The sequence below is a fragment of the Phoenix dactylifera genome, chromosome 9 (assembly GCF_051530095.1).
Source record: "Phoenix dactylifera cultivar Ajwa chromosome 9, Ajwa_hap1_PhDact_Kaust_v1.1, whole genome shotgun sequence".
Lineage (NCBI taxonomy): Eukaryota > Viridiplantae > Streptophyta > Magnoliopsida > Arecales > Arecaceae > Phoenix > Phoenix dactylifera.
The window spans coordinates 3,001,514-3,015,978 of NC_143198.1; the positions used below are offsets into that span (position 1 = coordinate 3,001,514).

Consider the following 14,465-nt stretch of genomic DNA (forward strand, 5'->3'; position numbering starts at 1 on the left):
TTATACTATAATAAAAATGAAACCCAAAACTTTATCACTATTTAGTATACCTGTATTCCTACATAACTATACAGCTCACATTTATGAAACAAAGACAAGGAAAAAGTGAGCATAGTGAAAAGTGAAAACCAACCTTTTGAGTTTGTACCCATTTGAGTTGCATTAGGATACTAAACTTGCTCATCTTTATTCTAATAGAGTAACAAAACTGCAACTTTTTTGACACAACAATAGTTATACCCAAATTCTTTGTATGCTCTATCTTTACCAAAGACGAAAATTAAAGATGGGAAACAATATTTCTAAGGTTAAAAAACAGATGAAAATTCATCTTGCCCCTCAAATAAAATATCAGTCCTGGTATACAATTCCATAAGAACTAAAACAAGTAGCACATAGTAGAAAGAAGAATCATAAGTAGTCATGCTTTCAGCGACCAAATATCCTGATTTTCACTGATCCAACGAAGATTGGTCTCGAGGGACGACGATCCCTACACAAATGACCAACCATGGAACAAGAGATGAAGCTAGGTAGCATTTTCCGAGTATGATCAGCACATTCTTTTATGAAGACATTACAATGAATATACTTGAGCTAGACCATAAGTCCATAACATTTTGGAACAATTAGATAACCATGCCAAGAACCATGTACATGAGATGCACATGTTGGAGAGATGTTCAGGGTTGGAAATAATCATATTCATACCACAATTCTCATCTACATAAAAACTAATTATCATTCATAGGAGATCCTGTCCTCAATCATGGATCATCCATGTTAATTAATGCCTAATAGACTAGGACTAATTGACAACCCTGCTCAATTACACAGAGGCCCATGGCTGAAGTGAATCAGGGCTATACGTCTGATTCAATCATGCATGGGAGAAGATCCAAAACGAAGCAAGTTATAGCACGCCATTCATCATTACTTATCGAACACAATGTCATGAAATCTCTTGAGCAGCTCCAAACTCGAGTTTTTCCGCCTCATCCGGCGCCGGACGGTAGGCAGCACGTCGTCGGTGTCCCACAAGTCACCCTCTCTCCTCGGGCTTCCCCGCGTGGCAAAACCGCCAACCAAGTGCTCGACGGCGGACCCCACCTTTCCGTACCCCATCCCCGGCCTCCTCCCGTCGCACGACACGCGCCGGACGCCGTCCCCACCTACATGACCGCATCCTTCTACCCACCACTTCCTCTCTACTCTCTCTTATCGCATCCATCTTGTACTTCTGACCACCTTCTATTCTCCCCAAAATTCGCGCACGAACTCGTAATGAAGGAGGGAGAGAAGGAAGGGAGAGGAAAAGATAACCACACTCTATAAACCCACTCTCATGGTTCTCGTCATTAATGGAAGAAGATGTCTTTGTTCTCTGAATTCCACTCTTTCCTCTCAAGGTATGTCAAAGGCATCAATCCCCCAGCTTTTGCATCTGGTTCTAGTACTATCACTACTGCTGCTTTCGTGTTGTCGAGCTGAAATCATCTCTCAGGTGGGTGGGAGCGTTCCGGCATCGAAAGATCCGGTCGGACGACGACGATGACACGGACAGCAGCAAGGAGAGTGGTGGCGGCAGCAACCCGATACCGCCTGCGGCGGTGGAGTGCTACGCATGCACCCAGCCGGGCGTGCCGGCGTTCCACTCGACCAGCTGCGACCGCGCCCACACGCCCGAGTGGGAGGCCAGCGCCGGCTCCTCGCTGATCCCGATCCGGAGCCAGCCCGCCCCCCGCCCTGCGGGCCTCCAACGCCGGCCGAATTCCTGGATCTTCGGCTCGGTTCTCGATCCGAGGAGCAAGCAAGTCCGGCGGTGGAACCGGGCGATACTGCTGGCCCGGGCGGCGGCGCTGGCGGTGGACCCCCTGTTCTTCTATGCGCTGTCGATCGGGCGGGGCGGCGCGCCGTGCCTGTACATGGACGGCGGGCTGGCGGCGGTGGTGACGGTGCTGCGCACGTGCGCCGACGCGGTGCACGTGATGCACGTGTGGCTGCAGCTCCGGGTGGCGTACGTGTCGAGGGAGTCGCTGGTGGTGGGTTGCGGCAAGCTGGTGTGGGACGCCCGGACCATCGCCGCCCGCTACCTGCGCTCCCTCAAAGGCTTCTGGTTCGACATCTTCGTCATCCTCCCGGTGCCCCAGGTAATTATAATTAGGACCAGTTAATTAGCTTTATTCAGCTAACGATATTTAGATTAGTGTTGCCTTTTTCTTGAGATGATACAGTCTTAATCACGCATTACTTCGGTTAGGATTCAAAATATGAAAGCGCTTCGTCAATTAAAGAAATTGTTGAAATATTTAGAGAAGAAGAGAAAAACAAAAGAAAAGGAGAGAGAAAAATGATTTTATTTCTCCATTACTTCTGCCATATTCAGTATATTTTAAAGGTTATATATATTTCCATACAGATTTCATATATAAAAAATAATATAGGCGATACAGGTTGTCACGTAATCCCTAAACTAACAATATTATGCTAATAAAGAAAACTAATATAGGTTGGCACAGAATTATGCTAATAAAAAAAATATTATGAGTGATACAGCTTTTTATGTGATCTCTAAAATTATTCTAACATTCTCTCAAATTCAAGATGGTACTATACATGCCAACTTGAATTTGGAAATTGGATTACGAATGTTTTGAAAAACTGACGTACTAGATAGAGAGCTAAAATAATAGCTCAGAAGCTAATGATGCAGTGGATTAATAAAATAATGAACAGATCTTAGCCTAAGATTTCTTGTTGCAGTCAGGATATCTGCGTTGAGTTTTAGCAGACCAGGCAATGGAAAATTAGACGCCATGATGCAACCAAGACTTGTCAAGAAGTTTCTTCTTTTTGTGGAGTACTCGTTGCTCAATCTTTTGGAAGAGATTTAATTTATAGCATCTATCTCATGGGGACTAATGCACTGACATGAACTGATTGCATTCATTTATATGAGGACAAGGGTGTGTGGTAGATAGGTGAATAGGCTGAGACCAATGGGACCAAGCTATGAACCTAAATTAGACCAAACCTAACTTAGGTGTGTCTGGTTTATTTGATGAACTTTGAATGTTGTTTATACTTATTCTTCCTTACATTCTGAACCTATGCAGGCTGTCTTTTGGCTGGTTATACCAAAATTGATAAGGGAAGAACAGATTAAGCTCATTATGACTATACTTCTGTTGATCTTCTTGTTCCAATTCCTCCCCAAGGTATATCACAGCATCTGTGTGATGAGAAGGATGCAGAAAGTTACTGGCTACATTTTTGGAACAATTTGGTGGGGCTTTTGCCTCAACCTAATAGCTTACTTTATTGCCTCTCATGTAAGTAGCACTTCATCCTAATCTAAACTCTTATATATTAATAGATTGCTGTACTGATTAGTTAATCTTACTGCAGTAGCAAGTTGCTGTGTAGTTTAAGTTCCTGAAATGATAGAGCTCCCATAGAAATTCACCTAGACTTGTAATAACATAAACAAGAGGGAAGAAGGCAAGGATCGATATAGGAAATACGAAAACAAAATGGAAATTGTAAACAGAGACTTGAATATAAGTAGGACCAAAATGTTCGAGTCATGCAAGCTACCTAATTTGAACTTATTTTCACCTTGAAAGATAAATTGCTGTAACTTAAGCTTACCATCAGGGAAAGAATATGGTACAACTATGCAAATATAACTATAGTCCACTTCCAAGATAACCAGAATAGTTATTTAAAATAATATTGCATCTTAAAGTCACCCTATAGAAAAAAAATTTTGTATTTAATTGGCATTGTGCTCCGACCAAACAATGGACTTAGCCTCAAGTATCAATTTGTCAGTTATTGAGATTATAAAATGTCTTTGCTAAACCCAACATCAATCAATGGTTGTTTTACTTAGCAACATACATCACTTGTTAGTCACCAGTGACAGTCAAATATATGGATGGGTTCAACTTAAACTTGTAGAATCTCAGGAAGAAAACTAAATAAAGAAACTCGAACATAAGGTAAAATTCCCAAGTGCTCAGTATCTCTCTCTGTCACAAAAGATGAACATGAAACTTACTTATTTCCATGTGGAGAAATCATAGGATTCATGAACTTGGATATGATCTTGTTGCGTCGAGCACCTCACTGCTTCAGCCAATTTCAACCTGCAAATGGAGAGAAGACATAGTTAGAAATTACAAAGTGGCGAAGTATATAATTTATTATTCGAAGTTATAATGTCTATCCCTGCTAAAGCAAAATTTAAGACCGTAGCATATAACAATCTGCAACTTATCAAGAAATTCAGTAAGCTTCAAGTTGTCAAGCATGAGTGTCGAATTTGGTTGGAGAGCAATTCAAACAGTTATGAATTCGACTCAAATCAAAATAGACAAAGATAAACCCTTTGATTCAAGAACGATTACCAATTACTAAGATTTTGTTTTGATATAAAAGACCCAAGCTCTTTTTATTTTGTTTGGTCGGTAACTACAAATAATACTAACAGTATTAATGCAACAACACTGGAGTTATATGTTGGTTTATTTCAGGTAGCTGGTGGGTGTTGGTATGTTCTTGCAATTCAACGTGTTGCCTCGTGCCTCCGACAACAATGCGAGAAGAACAACAATTGTGATCTTGTATCATTGGCCTGTTCCAAGGAGGTCTGTTACCGCCTTCCCTTGCCATTAGGCATGGACGAATTAGCATGCAAGAGTAACTTGACAACAGCCATTGGAATCCAAAATATTCCAGTTTGTTTAAATGGAAATGGACCATTCCGCTTTGGGATCTACAATGGGGCTCTCCCTGTTGTTTCCAGCAACTCACTTGCTGTCAAAATCCTTTACCCTATATTCTGGGGACTTATGACTCTAAGGTAATTCTAACTTAAAAAGCTGTAGTATTTAAAGCATCAAACTATCATGGTTCAAATCTGCAAATTTCTTTCAATATACCATATATATTTTTCTTTACTAAGCTAATTACCAATCATACCTTCAGAGGATTTAAACGTATTAAGTATATGCAGCTGTGAATTGAAAATTACTGATGATAGTATTCTTATACAGCACTTTTGGCAATGATCTCGAGCCTACAAGCCACTGGCTAGAAGTTATATTCAGTATCATCATCGTATTAAGTGGCCTAATGCTCTTCACTTTGTTGATCGGCAACATTCAGGTATGTTTTTCTTTATCCATCTTCTCCCTTAATCATCTATAATTATCGGTAGAAAAAAGTACAGAAGTATGTGAACTGTGAGTTTCTAACAGCTTGAGCTTGGTAATTGATAGGTATTCTTGCATGCGGTCATGGCGAGTAAGAGGAAGATGCAATTACGGTTTCGAGACATGGAATGGTGGATGAAGCGGAGGCAGCTACCGTCACGCCTGAGACAGAGAGTCCGCCAGTATGAACGCCAGAGGTGGCTTGCAATGAGAGGGGAGGATGAAATGGACATCATTGAAGAATTCCCAGAAGGACTAAGGCGAGACATAAAGCGCCATCTCTGCCTTGATCTCATCAAGAAGGTAGTTTAATTGTTGAGACAATATGTCAGTCTATAAGAAAGAGCAGGAGGGGTGTCATTGATGAAACAGAGCATCAGGCATCAAGTTCGAACTCAAGTTTGTGCACCCTCCTTCCCTTCCCAAACAATGGTTCATTCATTAGAACCATAAAGATCGAACTGGAAATGAACAAAGCAACAGCTAATATTCTCTGTACAGATGTCATAAAGTAAGAAGACAAAAGAAATCCATGGCTAAATCAGTCATCAAGTACAACCCATTCACAAAAAAACTTACAGAAGAGCATTCAACCAAATAAATTTAGAGAAGCATACTAATATGCCCATGCAATTAGGATAAAGAGCTACTATTATTCCAGATAAAGGATTTTTTTTTTTTCATTCGACTATTGCTTGATCAGATAGAATAGCTAGTACTTATTATGTGAAGACGAAACTAATTCGGTTGGGTTCATTTTTGTCATTCAGGTGCCATTCTTCCACAACTTGGATGACCTTATCCTTGACAATATATGCGATAGAGTTAAACCCCTTGTTTTCTCCAGGGGTGAAAAGGTACGACTAGGGACAGAAACACTGCAGTCATCTAGTGGAATGGAAGGATCTTTGCAGCATATTAGCTTATCTATATTCCTCGTAGGTTGCAATGTCCTCTCCTTTTGTTGCTATGAACTATTACTTCTGCACCAGGTAATCAGAGAAGGAGATCCCGTTCATTGCATGGTGTTTATCGTCCGGGGGCAATTGAAGAGTAGCCAGCACCTGAGTCAAGGCACGGTGGCCACATGCATGCTGGGCCCTGGAAATTTCCTAGGGGACGAGCTCCTGTCATGGTGCCTCCGCCGCCCTTTCGTCGATCGGCTGCCACCTTCTTCTGCCACCTTCGAGTGCGTCGATCCGACTGAGGCCTTCGGTTTAGATGCACCCCATCTTCGATACATCACCGAGCACTTCAGGTACAACTTCGCAAACGAGAGGCTCAAGAGAACAGCAAGGTACTACTCATCAAACTGGAGGACATGGGCAGCTGTTAACATACAGCTAGCCTGGCGCCGCTGCAAAGCGAGGACTGGAGGCATGGTGAATCCACCACCAGAGCTCGGCGACAGCGAGCGACGCCTTCGGCTCTATGCTGCAATGTTCATGTCGCTTCGACCTCATGACCACCTTGAATAGTAGAAAAGCAGCTGCATTAAGTCGTTACAATGGTGAAGGTTATATTTAAACTGGGTACAAAAGAAGGAGATGCAATTAGTGAAAAACCTTGCATTCAATGGCTTAATTGTTCGCAGGTGAAAATAATGGATTGGTTTTATTATTTTTGCCAATGAATGAGTGCCATTGGTCCCTGGGAAGCTTTTATTTGCAAGTGAATTCTGCTCTTCAGCAAGTAGTTTCACATTCCTATGATTAAATGGCAGCAACAGTGACTTAATTGTTAGATTTTTTATGTCAGGCAAAAACGTTAGAAGGCATCGAAGGTGTTTAAAGGCACTATCTTACAAGGAAAAGAGCTTTTAACTCTCGACTTGACACCCAACTTACCCCATGTACCGAGCCAAAGAGAAGACAAACCAATGTCTGCATAGCTTGCAGAAAGAGAAGACAGACCAATGTCTGTGCAAGACAAACTAGAAACAATGCAAACAAGAAAATATTGTTATTTGAACCTAGAGAAGGAGAGGGTTCGGGGGGTGGGTTGTGATTCCTTAGCTCACTCACCTTGCAGAAGCCTGCTCTTTCTATTTTATGATCCTGCTCTTCCAATTTTTCTTACTAATGGCTGCCCGTTAAGTTTATTAGTCTATGCTTGTGGTTGTATCTTAGGAGTAGATGAGCAAAACAATCTTGTGCATCAGGAGGAGCTCGAACTATTTCAAGGACACCATCCTCCATATCTTAAATTAAATTCCATTATCTATTACTTTATTTATCTGTAAATTTAATAAGTATATTGTTTATTAATTCTTTTGTAATGAATAAAAATCCTGCATGACCTCAAATATAATGTTATTTTATTCCATTTTCCAACAAGTGCTTGTTAGCCTGATCGAGAAATTCAAGTACTTGAATTTGGATTCACAAAAGAAGCCAATTGGCGCTTGTGCTAGGAATTAAACACTCCTTGTGGGATTTCCGGATAGAGAATGCGAGTATAAACCATAGCAAGCGAGTAGATCCATGCTCGATAGTGTTAAGTGTGTTGGCTATAACTTTGTTGTTAGTGCTACACACTTCCCTCAGTAAATTTTTTTGATCTCTTTCTATGGACAGGTAAGTCCTCTAGCTTAAACACTCTAAAAGTATAAAGGTCCCATACAAGTTTAGATTAAACCTGATAAATTTACTATATTTAGATTCTAATGTCGTATAATTTGACCTAAAAACCGATAATTTAGACTCCAGCCCTAATTATAGGATGGTGCCTATACATGCGGCAAAGGTACATAGTATGACTGAGCATAGATCTTCTATAGTGTACAATTTGTATTGCAGAATGTTGTGTAGTGCTCAATAGCTGATATTAAAAGATGTACGGCTATCAAATAAAATAATCTTACGTGCTAGTTATAGTACATTACCGTAGAACATTATATTCTGAAAACTGCGTATTCATTTATCTAGAGGTATGCATTCGACTTGCTGGATAATTAATCTGTTTGGTATGTATCATCTAATCATATAATGTAATGACAAAAAAAAAAATATTCTAAAAATAAGAGATAAAAGAATATCATATTTTTTATTTAAATCATAAAAAAGATGACTTTATTATTAAAAAAAAATTAATTTTTAGGCTTTGTTTTCTTTAACCTAGATACTAAAGAAAATATGGCCCAAGAGAAAGCCGGCTCGCTGCTTCTTTCTTTAGTGCCCGCCCAATAAGGTTTTTGTTCCCCCGTGTAGGATATAATTTCCCGTCCGGTGATTGCAAGAACTGGGAGTCTGGAGGGGATCCGAGCTCTGTTCCGGAACTTTCGCGAAGAAGGCCCCAAGCCCTGGAGCCATCGAAACCCTAGAACCAAGGCTTCTCCGATCGACGGCAATGGAGGCGATGGAGATCGATGCCCCGAAGCAAGAGGACCTCTTCCAAGCCGCAGAGAAGGGGGACGCCTCCCTCTTCTCCTCCCTTCCCGAGGAAGTACTCCGCCGGGCTCGATCCATGCGGAACGAGGACGGCCGGTCCCTCCTTCACGCCGCCGCCTCCTCTGGCCGCCCTGAGGCGAGTTTTCGAACTAGATGCTTTATTTCACGAATTTGGTCTCTCTTTGTCGAATCTATGCATCTAGGGTTTGAGTTCTTGTTCAAATTATTGGGCAACCGAGGATTTAATTAGTCTTTTTTTGGAAAAAAATATTAGGTGGTTAATGTGCTATCGGCAGCTGATCCATCGGTGAGTGGAGTTAACAGCAAGGATGAAGAGGGATGGGCGCCGCTGCACTCGGCTGCCAGCATCGGCAATGTGCAAATCGTCGAGATCTTGGTTGATAGAGGTGAGCTTGCGCATAACTTGGCATCTTGATCAACAGCTCTGATTTTTTTCTTTTTGCACTGAAGCATCATATGGTATTCCCTTTTGCAAGACGAAATAAGATCCTTGAGAATCCTAAGAGAGAGTCTAGGAGTTCTAATGTAAAATGACCATGAAAATGTGATAAATTTTGAGGTGTTGTTATTTATATTGCGTAAATTCTTCAGTGTCTGTCTAAAAGTATTTCAGACTTGTTCTATTTTTTTGTGGTTGAGATGCTTGAGCATTTTGGCCTCTACTGTGATCTTTCTCTGGCTTTACACTGTCAAATACTTCTTTATGCAACTTTTGTTACATCTGTTAATGTGATGTGGTGTTGGTTGTTAGCTTGGAAGTTTCAAAAAAGTGACAAAGATGGTCGTGAAACTTGAATGTTGGTCATTCTGCTAAGCATATTGTGGTGGGAAGTTGAATATTGGGTGGGAGGTCTTAGAGAGTTAGAGCATAACGCAAACAAACCGTGGACTTTAGGAATATTCTCTTGGTCTTATTGTTTGTGCACGTGGTTAATTCAAGGCCATTGGAATTTTGAACTAGTATGTGAAGTGAAAATATGTTACAAAAATTGACCCATATTAAACTATTGAGTTAGAAATAAAAGAGGTGATTTGCTTCGATATTCCACTAGTTCTTTTTTTCTCATGATGGAGTGTGATTTTATGATGTTTAAAGAATATATCACAATAGAGTTTTAAAAAGGGCTTTGATTTCGTTTCGATGGAGGATAGTTTAGTGTTTAGAAGGAGCATGGTTTAGTATTTAGAGATTTGATGGTTGTAAGTACATGCATGAATTCCATATGAATTTTTGTTAATATGCTTGTGGAAAATTTGATGATGACGTGTAAGACGACATTGAAAACCTTACAAAATGATTAATCATGAATACCATAAGGCATGCGCATATGTGAAGTACAAAGCAATATAATTTAGCAAATATTATTCACAACAAGTTTACATTCCTACTCTCTTGTTTTTTCTACGTTTTTTTTTTTTTGAGCACCTAGAGATCACGTGCCGAATTAAAACTTAGGCCTATAATGTTTTATATATCCTTCCTATTGTCCATCTTACCTCATTTTAAAATGCCTATTCTGTAAATAAGTAGCATTCGGAAGGGCTTCTCTTCTAGATGACTCTGTAATTATATTTTTTTCTTAGTATTCTTTAAGGGTTCCTCCCCAAGAATTTCTCTCTATACATATTTTATTTTACTTTGTTGTCATACAAGCCAAAAGTGTTCTTTCAATTAATTTGACAATTAGATCAGAACGATCAGGTGAATCACAATAGTTTCGTGGTTGTGGTTGCATTTTGCACCCTTTATGCCATGGTCAATTGAAATCCTAGAGACTTTATGTGAAGCAAAAGATAAAACCAAGGTTCGTGGTACTGGTATCGAATTTCGTACCGGTGCTACACTAGTATAGAATCGATACGGTACGTGGTACGCCTAGCGTACCGAGCGTCGGTACGGTACGGTATGCAGTACGCCACTGATACTGATACCGAATTGGTAGGCCATCGGTACTGGTACTGAATCGGTACGGTACGGTATGTCCGGTATCGTCTGGTACGGTACAACATATCTTGGATAAAAATGCACGAGCTTTCTTGATCCTCAAGTTATAGTTAATTTGCCTTTCCAGCTTCTTTTGATTGGTGGGTAATGTTTAATTAAAAGAGTACGATTACAAGGGATATTAAATGGGAGTTAAAACAACAGAAGAGAAAGGGCATGAGCATAATTGAAGGCTGTTGAGTTGTGTGCCACCACAGACTATCCCAATCATTCACGGTTCTTTTAGTTTGCTACTAGTGCAAGGATAGTATCTTTATATTTCCATTTGCAGCAGCAACAACATTTTTCAAAGTCTTGCTTTCAACCTTGGTGATGTCAATTAACATATGCCTGATCAGCATAGAACCTTTATGTTAAATTTGATGAATCCTTTCATTTTACTTAATTCTCTTCACTCTTAAAGTTAATATGACAGCTTGAAATTCTTATAATATTTTTTAGATTTCCTTTTGAGTTTCCAGCTCATTGGCCCTAATTCCAACAGTCAAGCATTTTTTTTTTTTTTTTGTTGAGATAGAGAGAATGATTAGGCATCAGGCCAACGTTCAAACAACTCAATTGATTGTCAATTTTCTACATTCTACAGATATCTTTAGCATATGCTAGAAAAATTGCTCTATTTTTGTCAATACAACTCCAAACTACTACTTCATGATTTGCACTTGGATCTTGTACTGATTTAAAGTTTGTACAAATAGGAGCTGATGTCAATCTGGCTAATGATGGTGGCCGCACTGCTCTTCATTATGCTGCTAGTAAGGGGTGGTTGAAAATAGCTGAAATTCTAATAGCCCATGGTGCAAAAATAAATAAGAAAGACAAGGTCTGCAAACTTATGAGAAATTAGAATTCGTTACCATGTTTGCATGCTAAGCTTATAGTAGACGTTGCGCACATGGTTCCTTAATGAAGTTCTGATGTGCATTTGACTCAGTTTGGTTGCACCCCACTACATAGGGCTGCAAGTACTGGAAACTCGGAGTTATGTGAGCTATTGATTGAGGAAGGAGCAGAGGTCGATGCCACTGATAAAGCAGGCCAAACTCCTCTCATGCATGCAGTGATATGTCAGAACAAACAGGTAAATGAGAATACAACATTCCACTGTGTTGGTTTTCTTTTTCTTTTTTTTTTAACTTTTTCCTGGAGCAAATGGCTTTCATCGTAAGTTTTATGCAAATACCCCTGAAGACCCCTCATTCACCTAGTTGTCTCCTGATTTGCTAATATCAATATCCTGAAATCAAAGCCAGGGTTAGTAAAACATAAATAAGACCCAACCACCCCTGCCCTCTCATGTTCTTTTTTTCCTGAGATTACATTGAAAGCTATTCTGACACTTGACTAGAAAAATCACGCATGACTCTAATAGTAATCTGGTGTCCTAAAAAACAGCTGCGATGTATGGGTGGTCAAGGGACCATATTGTGCATATACAGCTTGCAGGCTGCATATGTGGCTGCATATATGTTTATTTTTTAAATATTTAAGAATAAATATAATATATTAATTATAATATAAATAATAATAATGATAATATTTTATGGATGGATAGTAGCAATATTGATAACAATAACAACCAATAATTAATGTTTTTTTATTGCCGAGTGACTAATATCCAATAGCTATAACTATAACATAATCAACATTTTAGTACTATTAATGTCCATATCAGCCACTCCTGAAACCCATATCAAACCTAATCGTCAGCTTGAACTCACTTCACTAGATGGGCCTACGTAATAGTGGGCTGTATATGTAACTTCAGAATGCTAGATAAGCTCGTATATGAAGCCATAATACTAAGCAGGCCATATATGTGGCCAGGCAATATTAAGTGGACTGTTTGTGTGGTCCATATGCGATAGGACCACATAGAGTACTGAGTATGGGCAATATGGTGCCGTCAAGGGACCTTATATGCATATGCAGGTACATATGCGACAGTATGCACCACAATTTAAAACATTGCAGTAAACACCTTGAAACTTCTTCTGATGGTAATGGTCATTAAAATATATTAAAGGTTTTTTCTCCTGTTTGCTCTGTGGGTCTGAACAAGTTCCCGAACACAGTGCTCAAATATCATGAGACAGGTGAACTTTGGTATAAGGAAACTAAAACCACGATACTTAGAAATAACAAGGACCCGGATCTTTTCTCAAAAACAAAAACAAAAAGGGAAAGAAAGCCTGGATTCTTGGCCAGATGGATTTTGGATTTGTTAGCTGTGGTAGGATATGCACAGGACATGTTCTTGCCAAACATTTGTAAAATCCTTTGCATTGCACAACTTCTTATTTGTGGTTACAGCGAGCACCATAATCATGTTCATCTCCATCTTTCTCTTGCTGTCATTTGATTTTTCGGTTGGATAGGTTGCTCTTCTCTTAATAAGACATGGGGCTGATGTTGATGTTGAAGACAAGGAAGGATGCACTGTGCTCGGTCGAGCGTCGGCTGAATTTAGACCAACATTGATCGACGCAGCCAAGGCAATGCTGGAAGGTTAGATTATGAATTGATGACACTTTCAAAAAGGACTACTTATATGCTCACAAACAACTATGACTCTTAAAAGTAAGGCTGAAATGCTTGCCTGGTGAGGAATTTCTGTTCAGCTGTATCCGACTTCTCTTGCATTTCTAAATTTTCCCTTAAGATGGGTGGAGAATTGAGTTTAGCTTATGGGCTCTTCCTCAAGTTTAAACTACTGATTCTGCTTGGAGAATACGGGCAATATGTATTTGTCAGTTCTCAGAAGTCATTCTAAGTGAATCATGTTTTGATCTTGGACTTCTTGATCATTTTTGGGGAATTGGGTTGTAATAACAGCGTCTCGACCCTTGTGGGAGAGGTCCATGATCCAATCTTTAGTGTTGCACGTGTGATTGAAATTGCATGATTAGTATGTTAGTAATTTCAGTGTGGGGTGCTGCATTTTGAGTTTTTGCTGTTCCATCCAAAGATGTAGATCACTTTGGAGTAAACCTGCGTGCGACACAACCGGGAGGCCACTTATTGAAACCCAATGCTGTCCGAGGTTACCTTTGATTGATGATATCTGTCATATATACTCTTCTAGCAGGTCCACCTAGCCCACACCAAAAATTAAAAGCTACCTCTAATTTGAGGCAGGTTGTAAGCACTGCTTGGCTTATTCCCAGCCAGCTTCTCAGACAGGTCCATCCATCCAAAAGGAAATTTCTGCAGCACTGGTCACAGAAAGCTCCTGCGAGCTCAGCACGCAGGCCAGTTGGCAAACCATGCCGGCAAGCGTATCGAGCCTGCCCGCTGCAAATGATCGTTCGAGAGTAATCACAAAGAACAAAGGCAAATTTGTTTTTCTGTCTCTGCCCACGGATGAATGATGTAAGATGATATAAGTGCTCCAATGCAAAAAGCGAATAGAGTGAATATGTAATTTTTTACGCATAAGTAGATGCGGTCAATCATTGGATCGACCAGGAGACTACATCTATCGTGCGAGATTTTCATGATACCCTTTTTTTTTTAACCTTATAGCAATCTTGATGCCGTCTGAAAGTGATCTCTCTCCAGTATTTTCTATGATGCTCTTTTCTGGACAATTGATGCCAATTAATTTCAGGGTTCTCTTCTGGAAGAACACCTGAGAAGCAGCCTTTGACAGGCACCATATTGGAACAGATATCGGCCTGCCTTGCCACAGTTCGGTTCAGGCGGTCAAGGTTTATAGTATTTGTTCACAAACATCCTAAATGAAGTTGGAAGATGCTCTGGGGCTCCCATCAGCGTGTACTGCTTATTTGACACTTTATCATACAACTGCTCTCGTATATTGCCGCCAAA

At 40.0% G+C, this 14,465-nt stretch overlaps 2 protein-coding genes across 4 annotated transcripts; both read left to right on the top strand.

The window, feature by feature from the left end:
• The first annotated feature begins 943 nt into the window (after nucleotides 1–943).
• Nucleotides 944–6,876, top strand: LOC103704450 (cyclic nucleotide-gated ion channel 2-like). 2 transcript variants are annotated; one of them, XM_008787725.6, is made up of 8 exons: nucleotides 967–1,409; nucleotides 1,505–2,150; nucleotides 3,117–3,332; nucleotides 4,539–4,867; nucleotides 5,061–5,172; nucleotides 5,286–5,522; nucleotides 5,990–6,076; nucleotides 6,212–6,876. In XM_008787725.6, exons 1-8 carry the CDS (start codon nucleotides 1,372–1,374, stop codon nucleotides 6,695–6,697), a joined length of 2,151 nt encoding a protein of 716 aa, XP_008785947.4. In that variant the 5' UTR covers nucleotides 967–1,371; the 3' UTR covers nucleotides 6,698–6,876. The 2 variants fall into 2 exon arrangements, with proteins under 2 accessions (XP_026659376.4, XP_008785947.4); XM_026803575.4 differs by lacking the exon at nucleotides 3,117–3,332 and having other exon boundaries at nucleotides 944–1,409.
• A 1,477-nt stretch (nucleotides 6,877–8,353) lies between these two features.
• On the top strand, nucleotides 8,354–13,562 carry LOC103704449 (Ankyrin repeat family protein). Of its 2 annotated transcripts, none has more exons than XM_008787723.6 (5): nucleotides 8,354–8,744; nucleotides 8,883–9,015; nucleotides 11,333–11,457; nucleotides 11,569–11,715; nucleotides 13,013–13,562. In XM_008787723.6, the coding sequence occupies exons 1-5, from the start codon at nucleotides 8,568–8,570 to the stop codon at nucleotides 13,145–13,147; spliced, it is 717 nt and encodes a 238-aa protein (XP_008785945.4). In that variant the 5' UTR covers nucleotides 8,354–8,567; the 3' UTR covers nucleotides 13,148–13,562. The 2 variants fall into 2 exon arrangements, with proteins under 2 accessions (XP_008785945.4, XP_089781345.1); XM_089925219.1 differs by having other exon boundaries at nucleotides 8,372–8,744; nucleotides 8,883–9,014; nucleotides 11,338–11,457.
• Nucleotides 13,563–14,465: the final 903 nt, after the last annotated feature.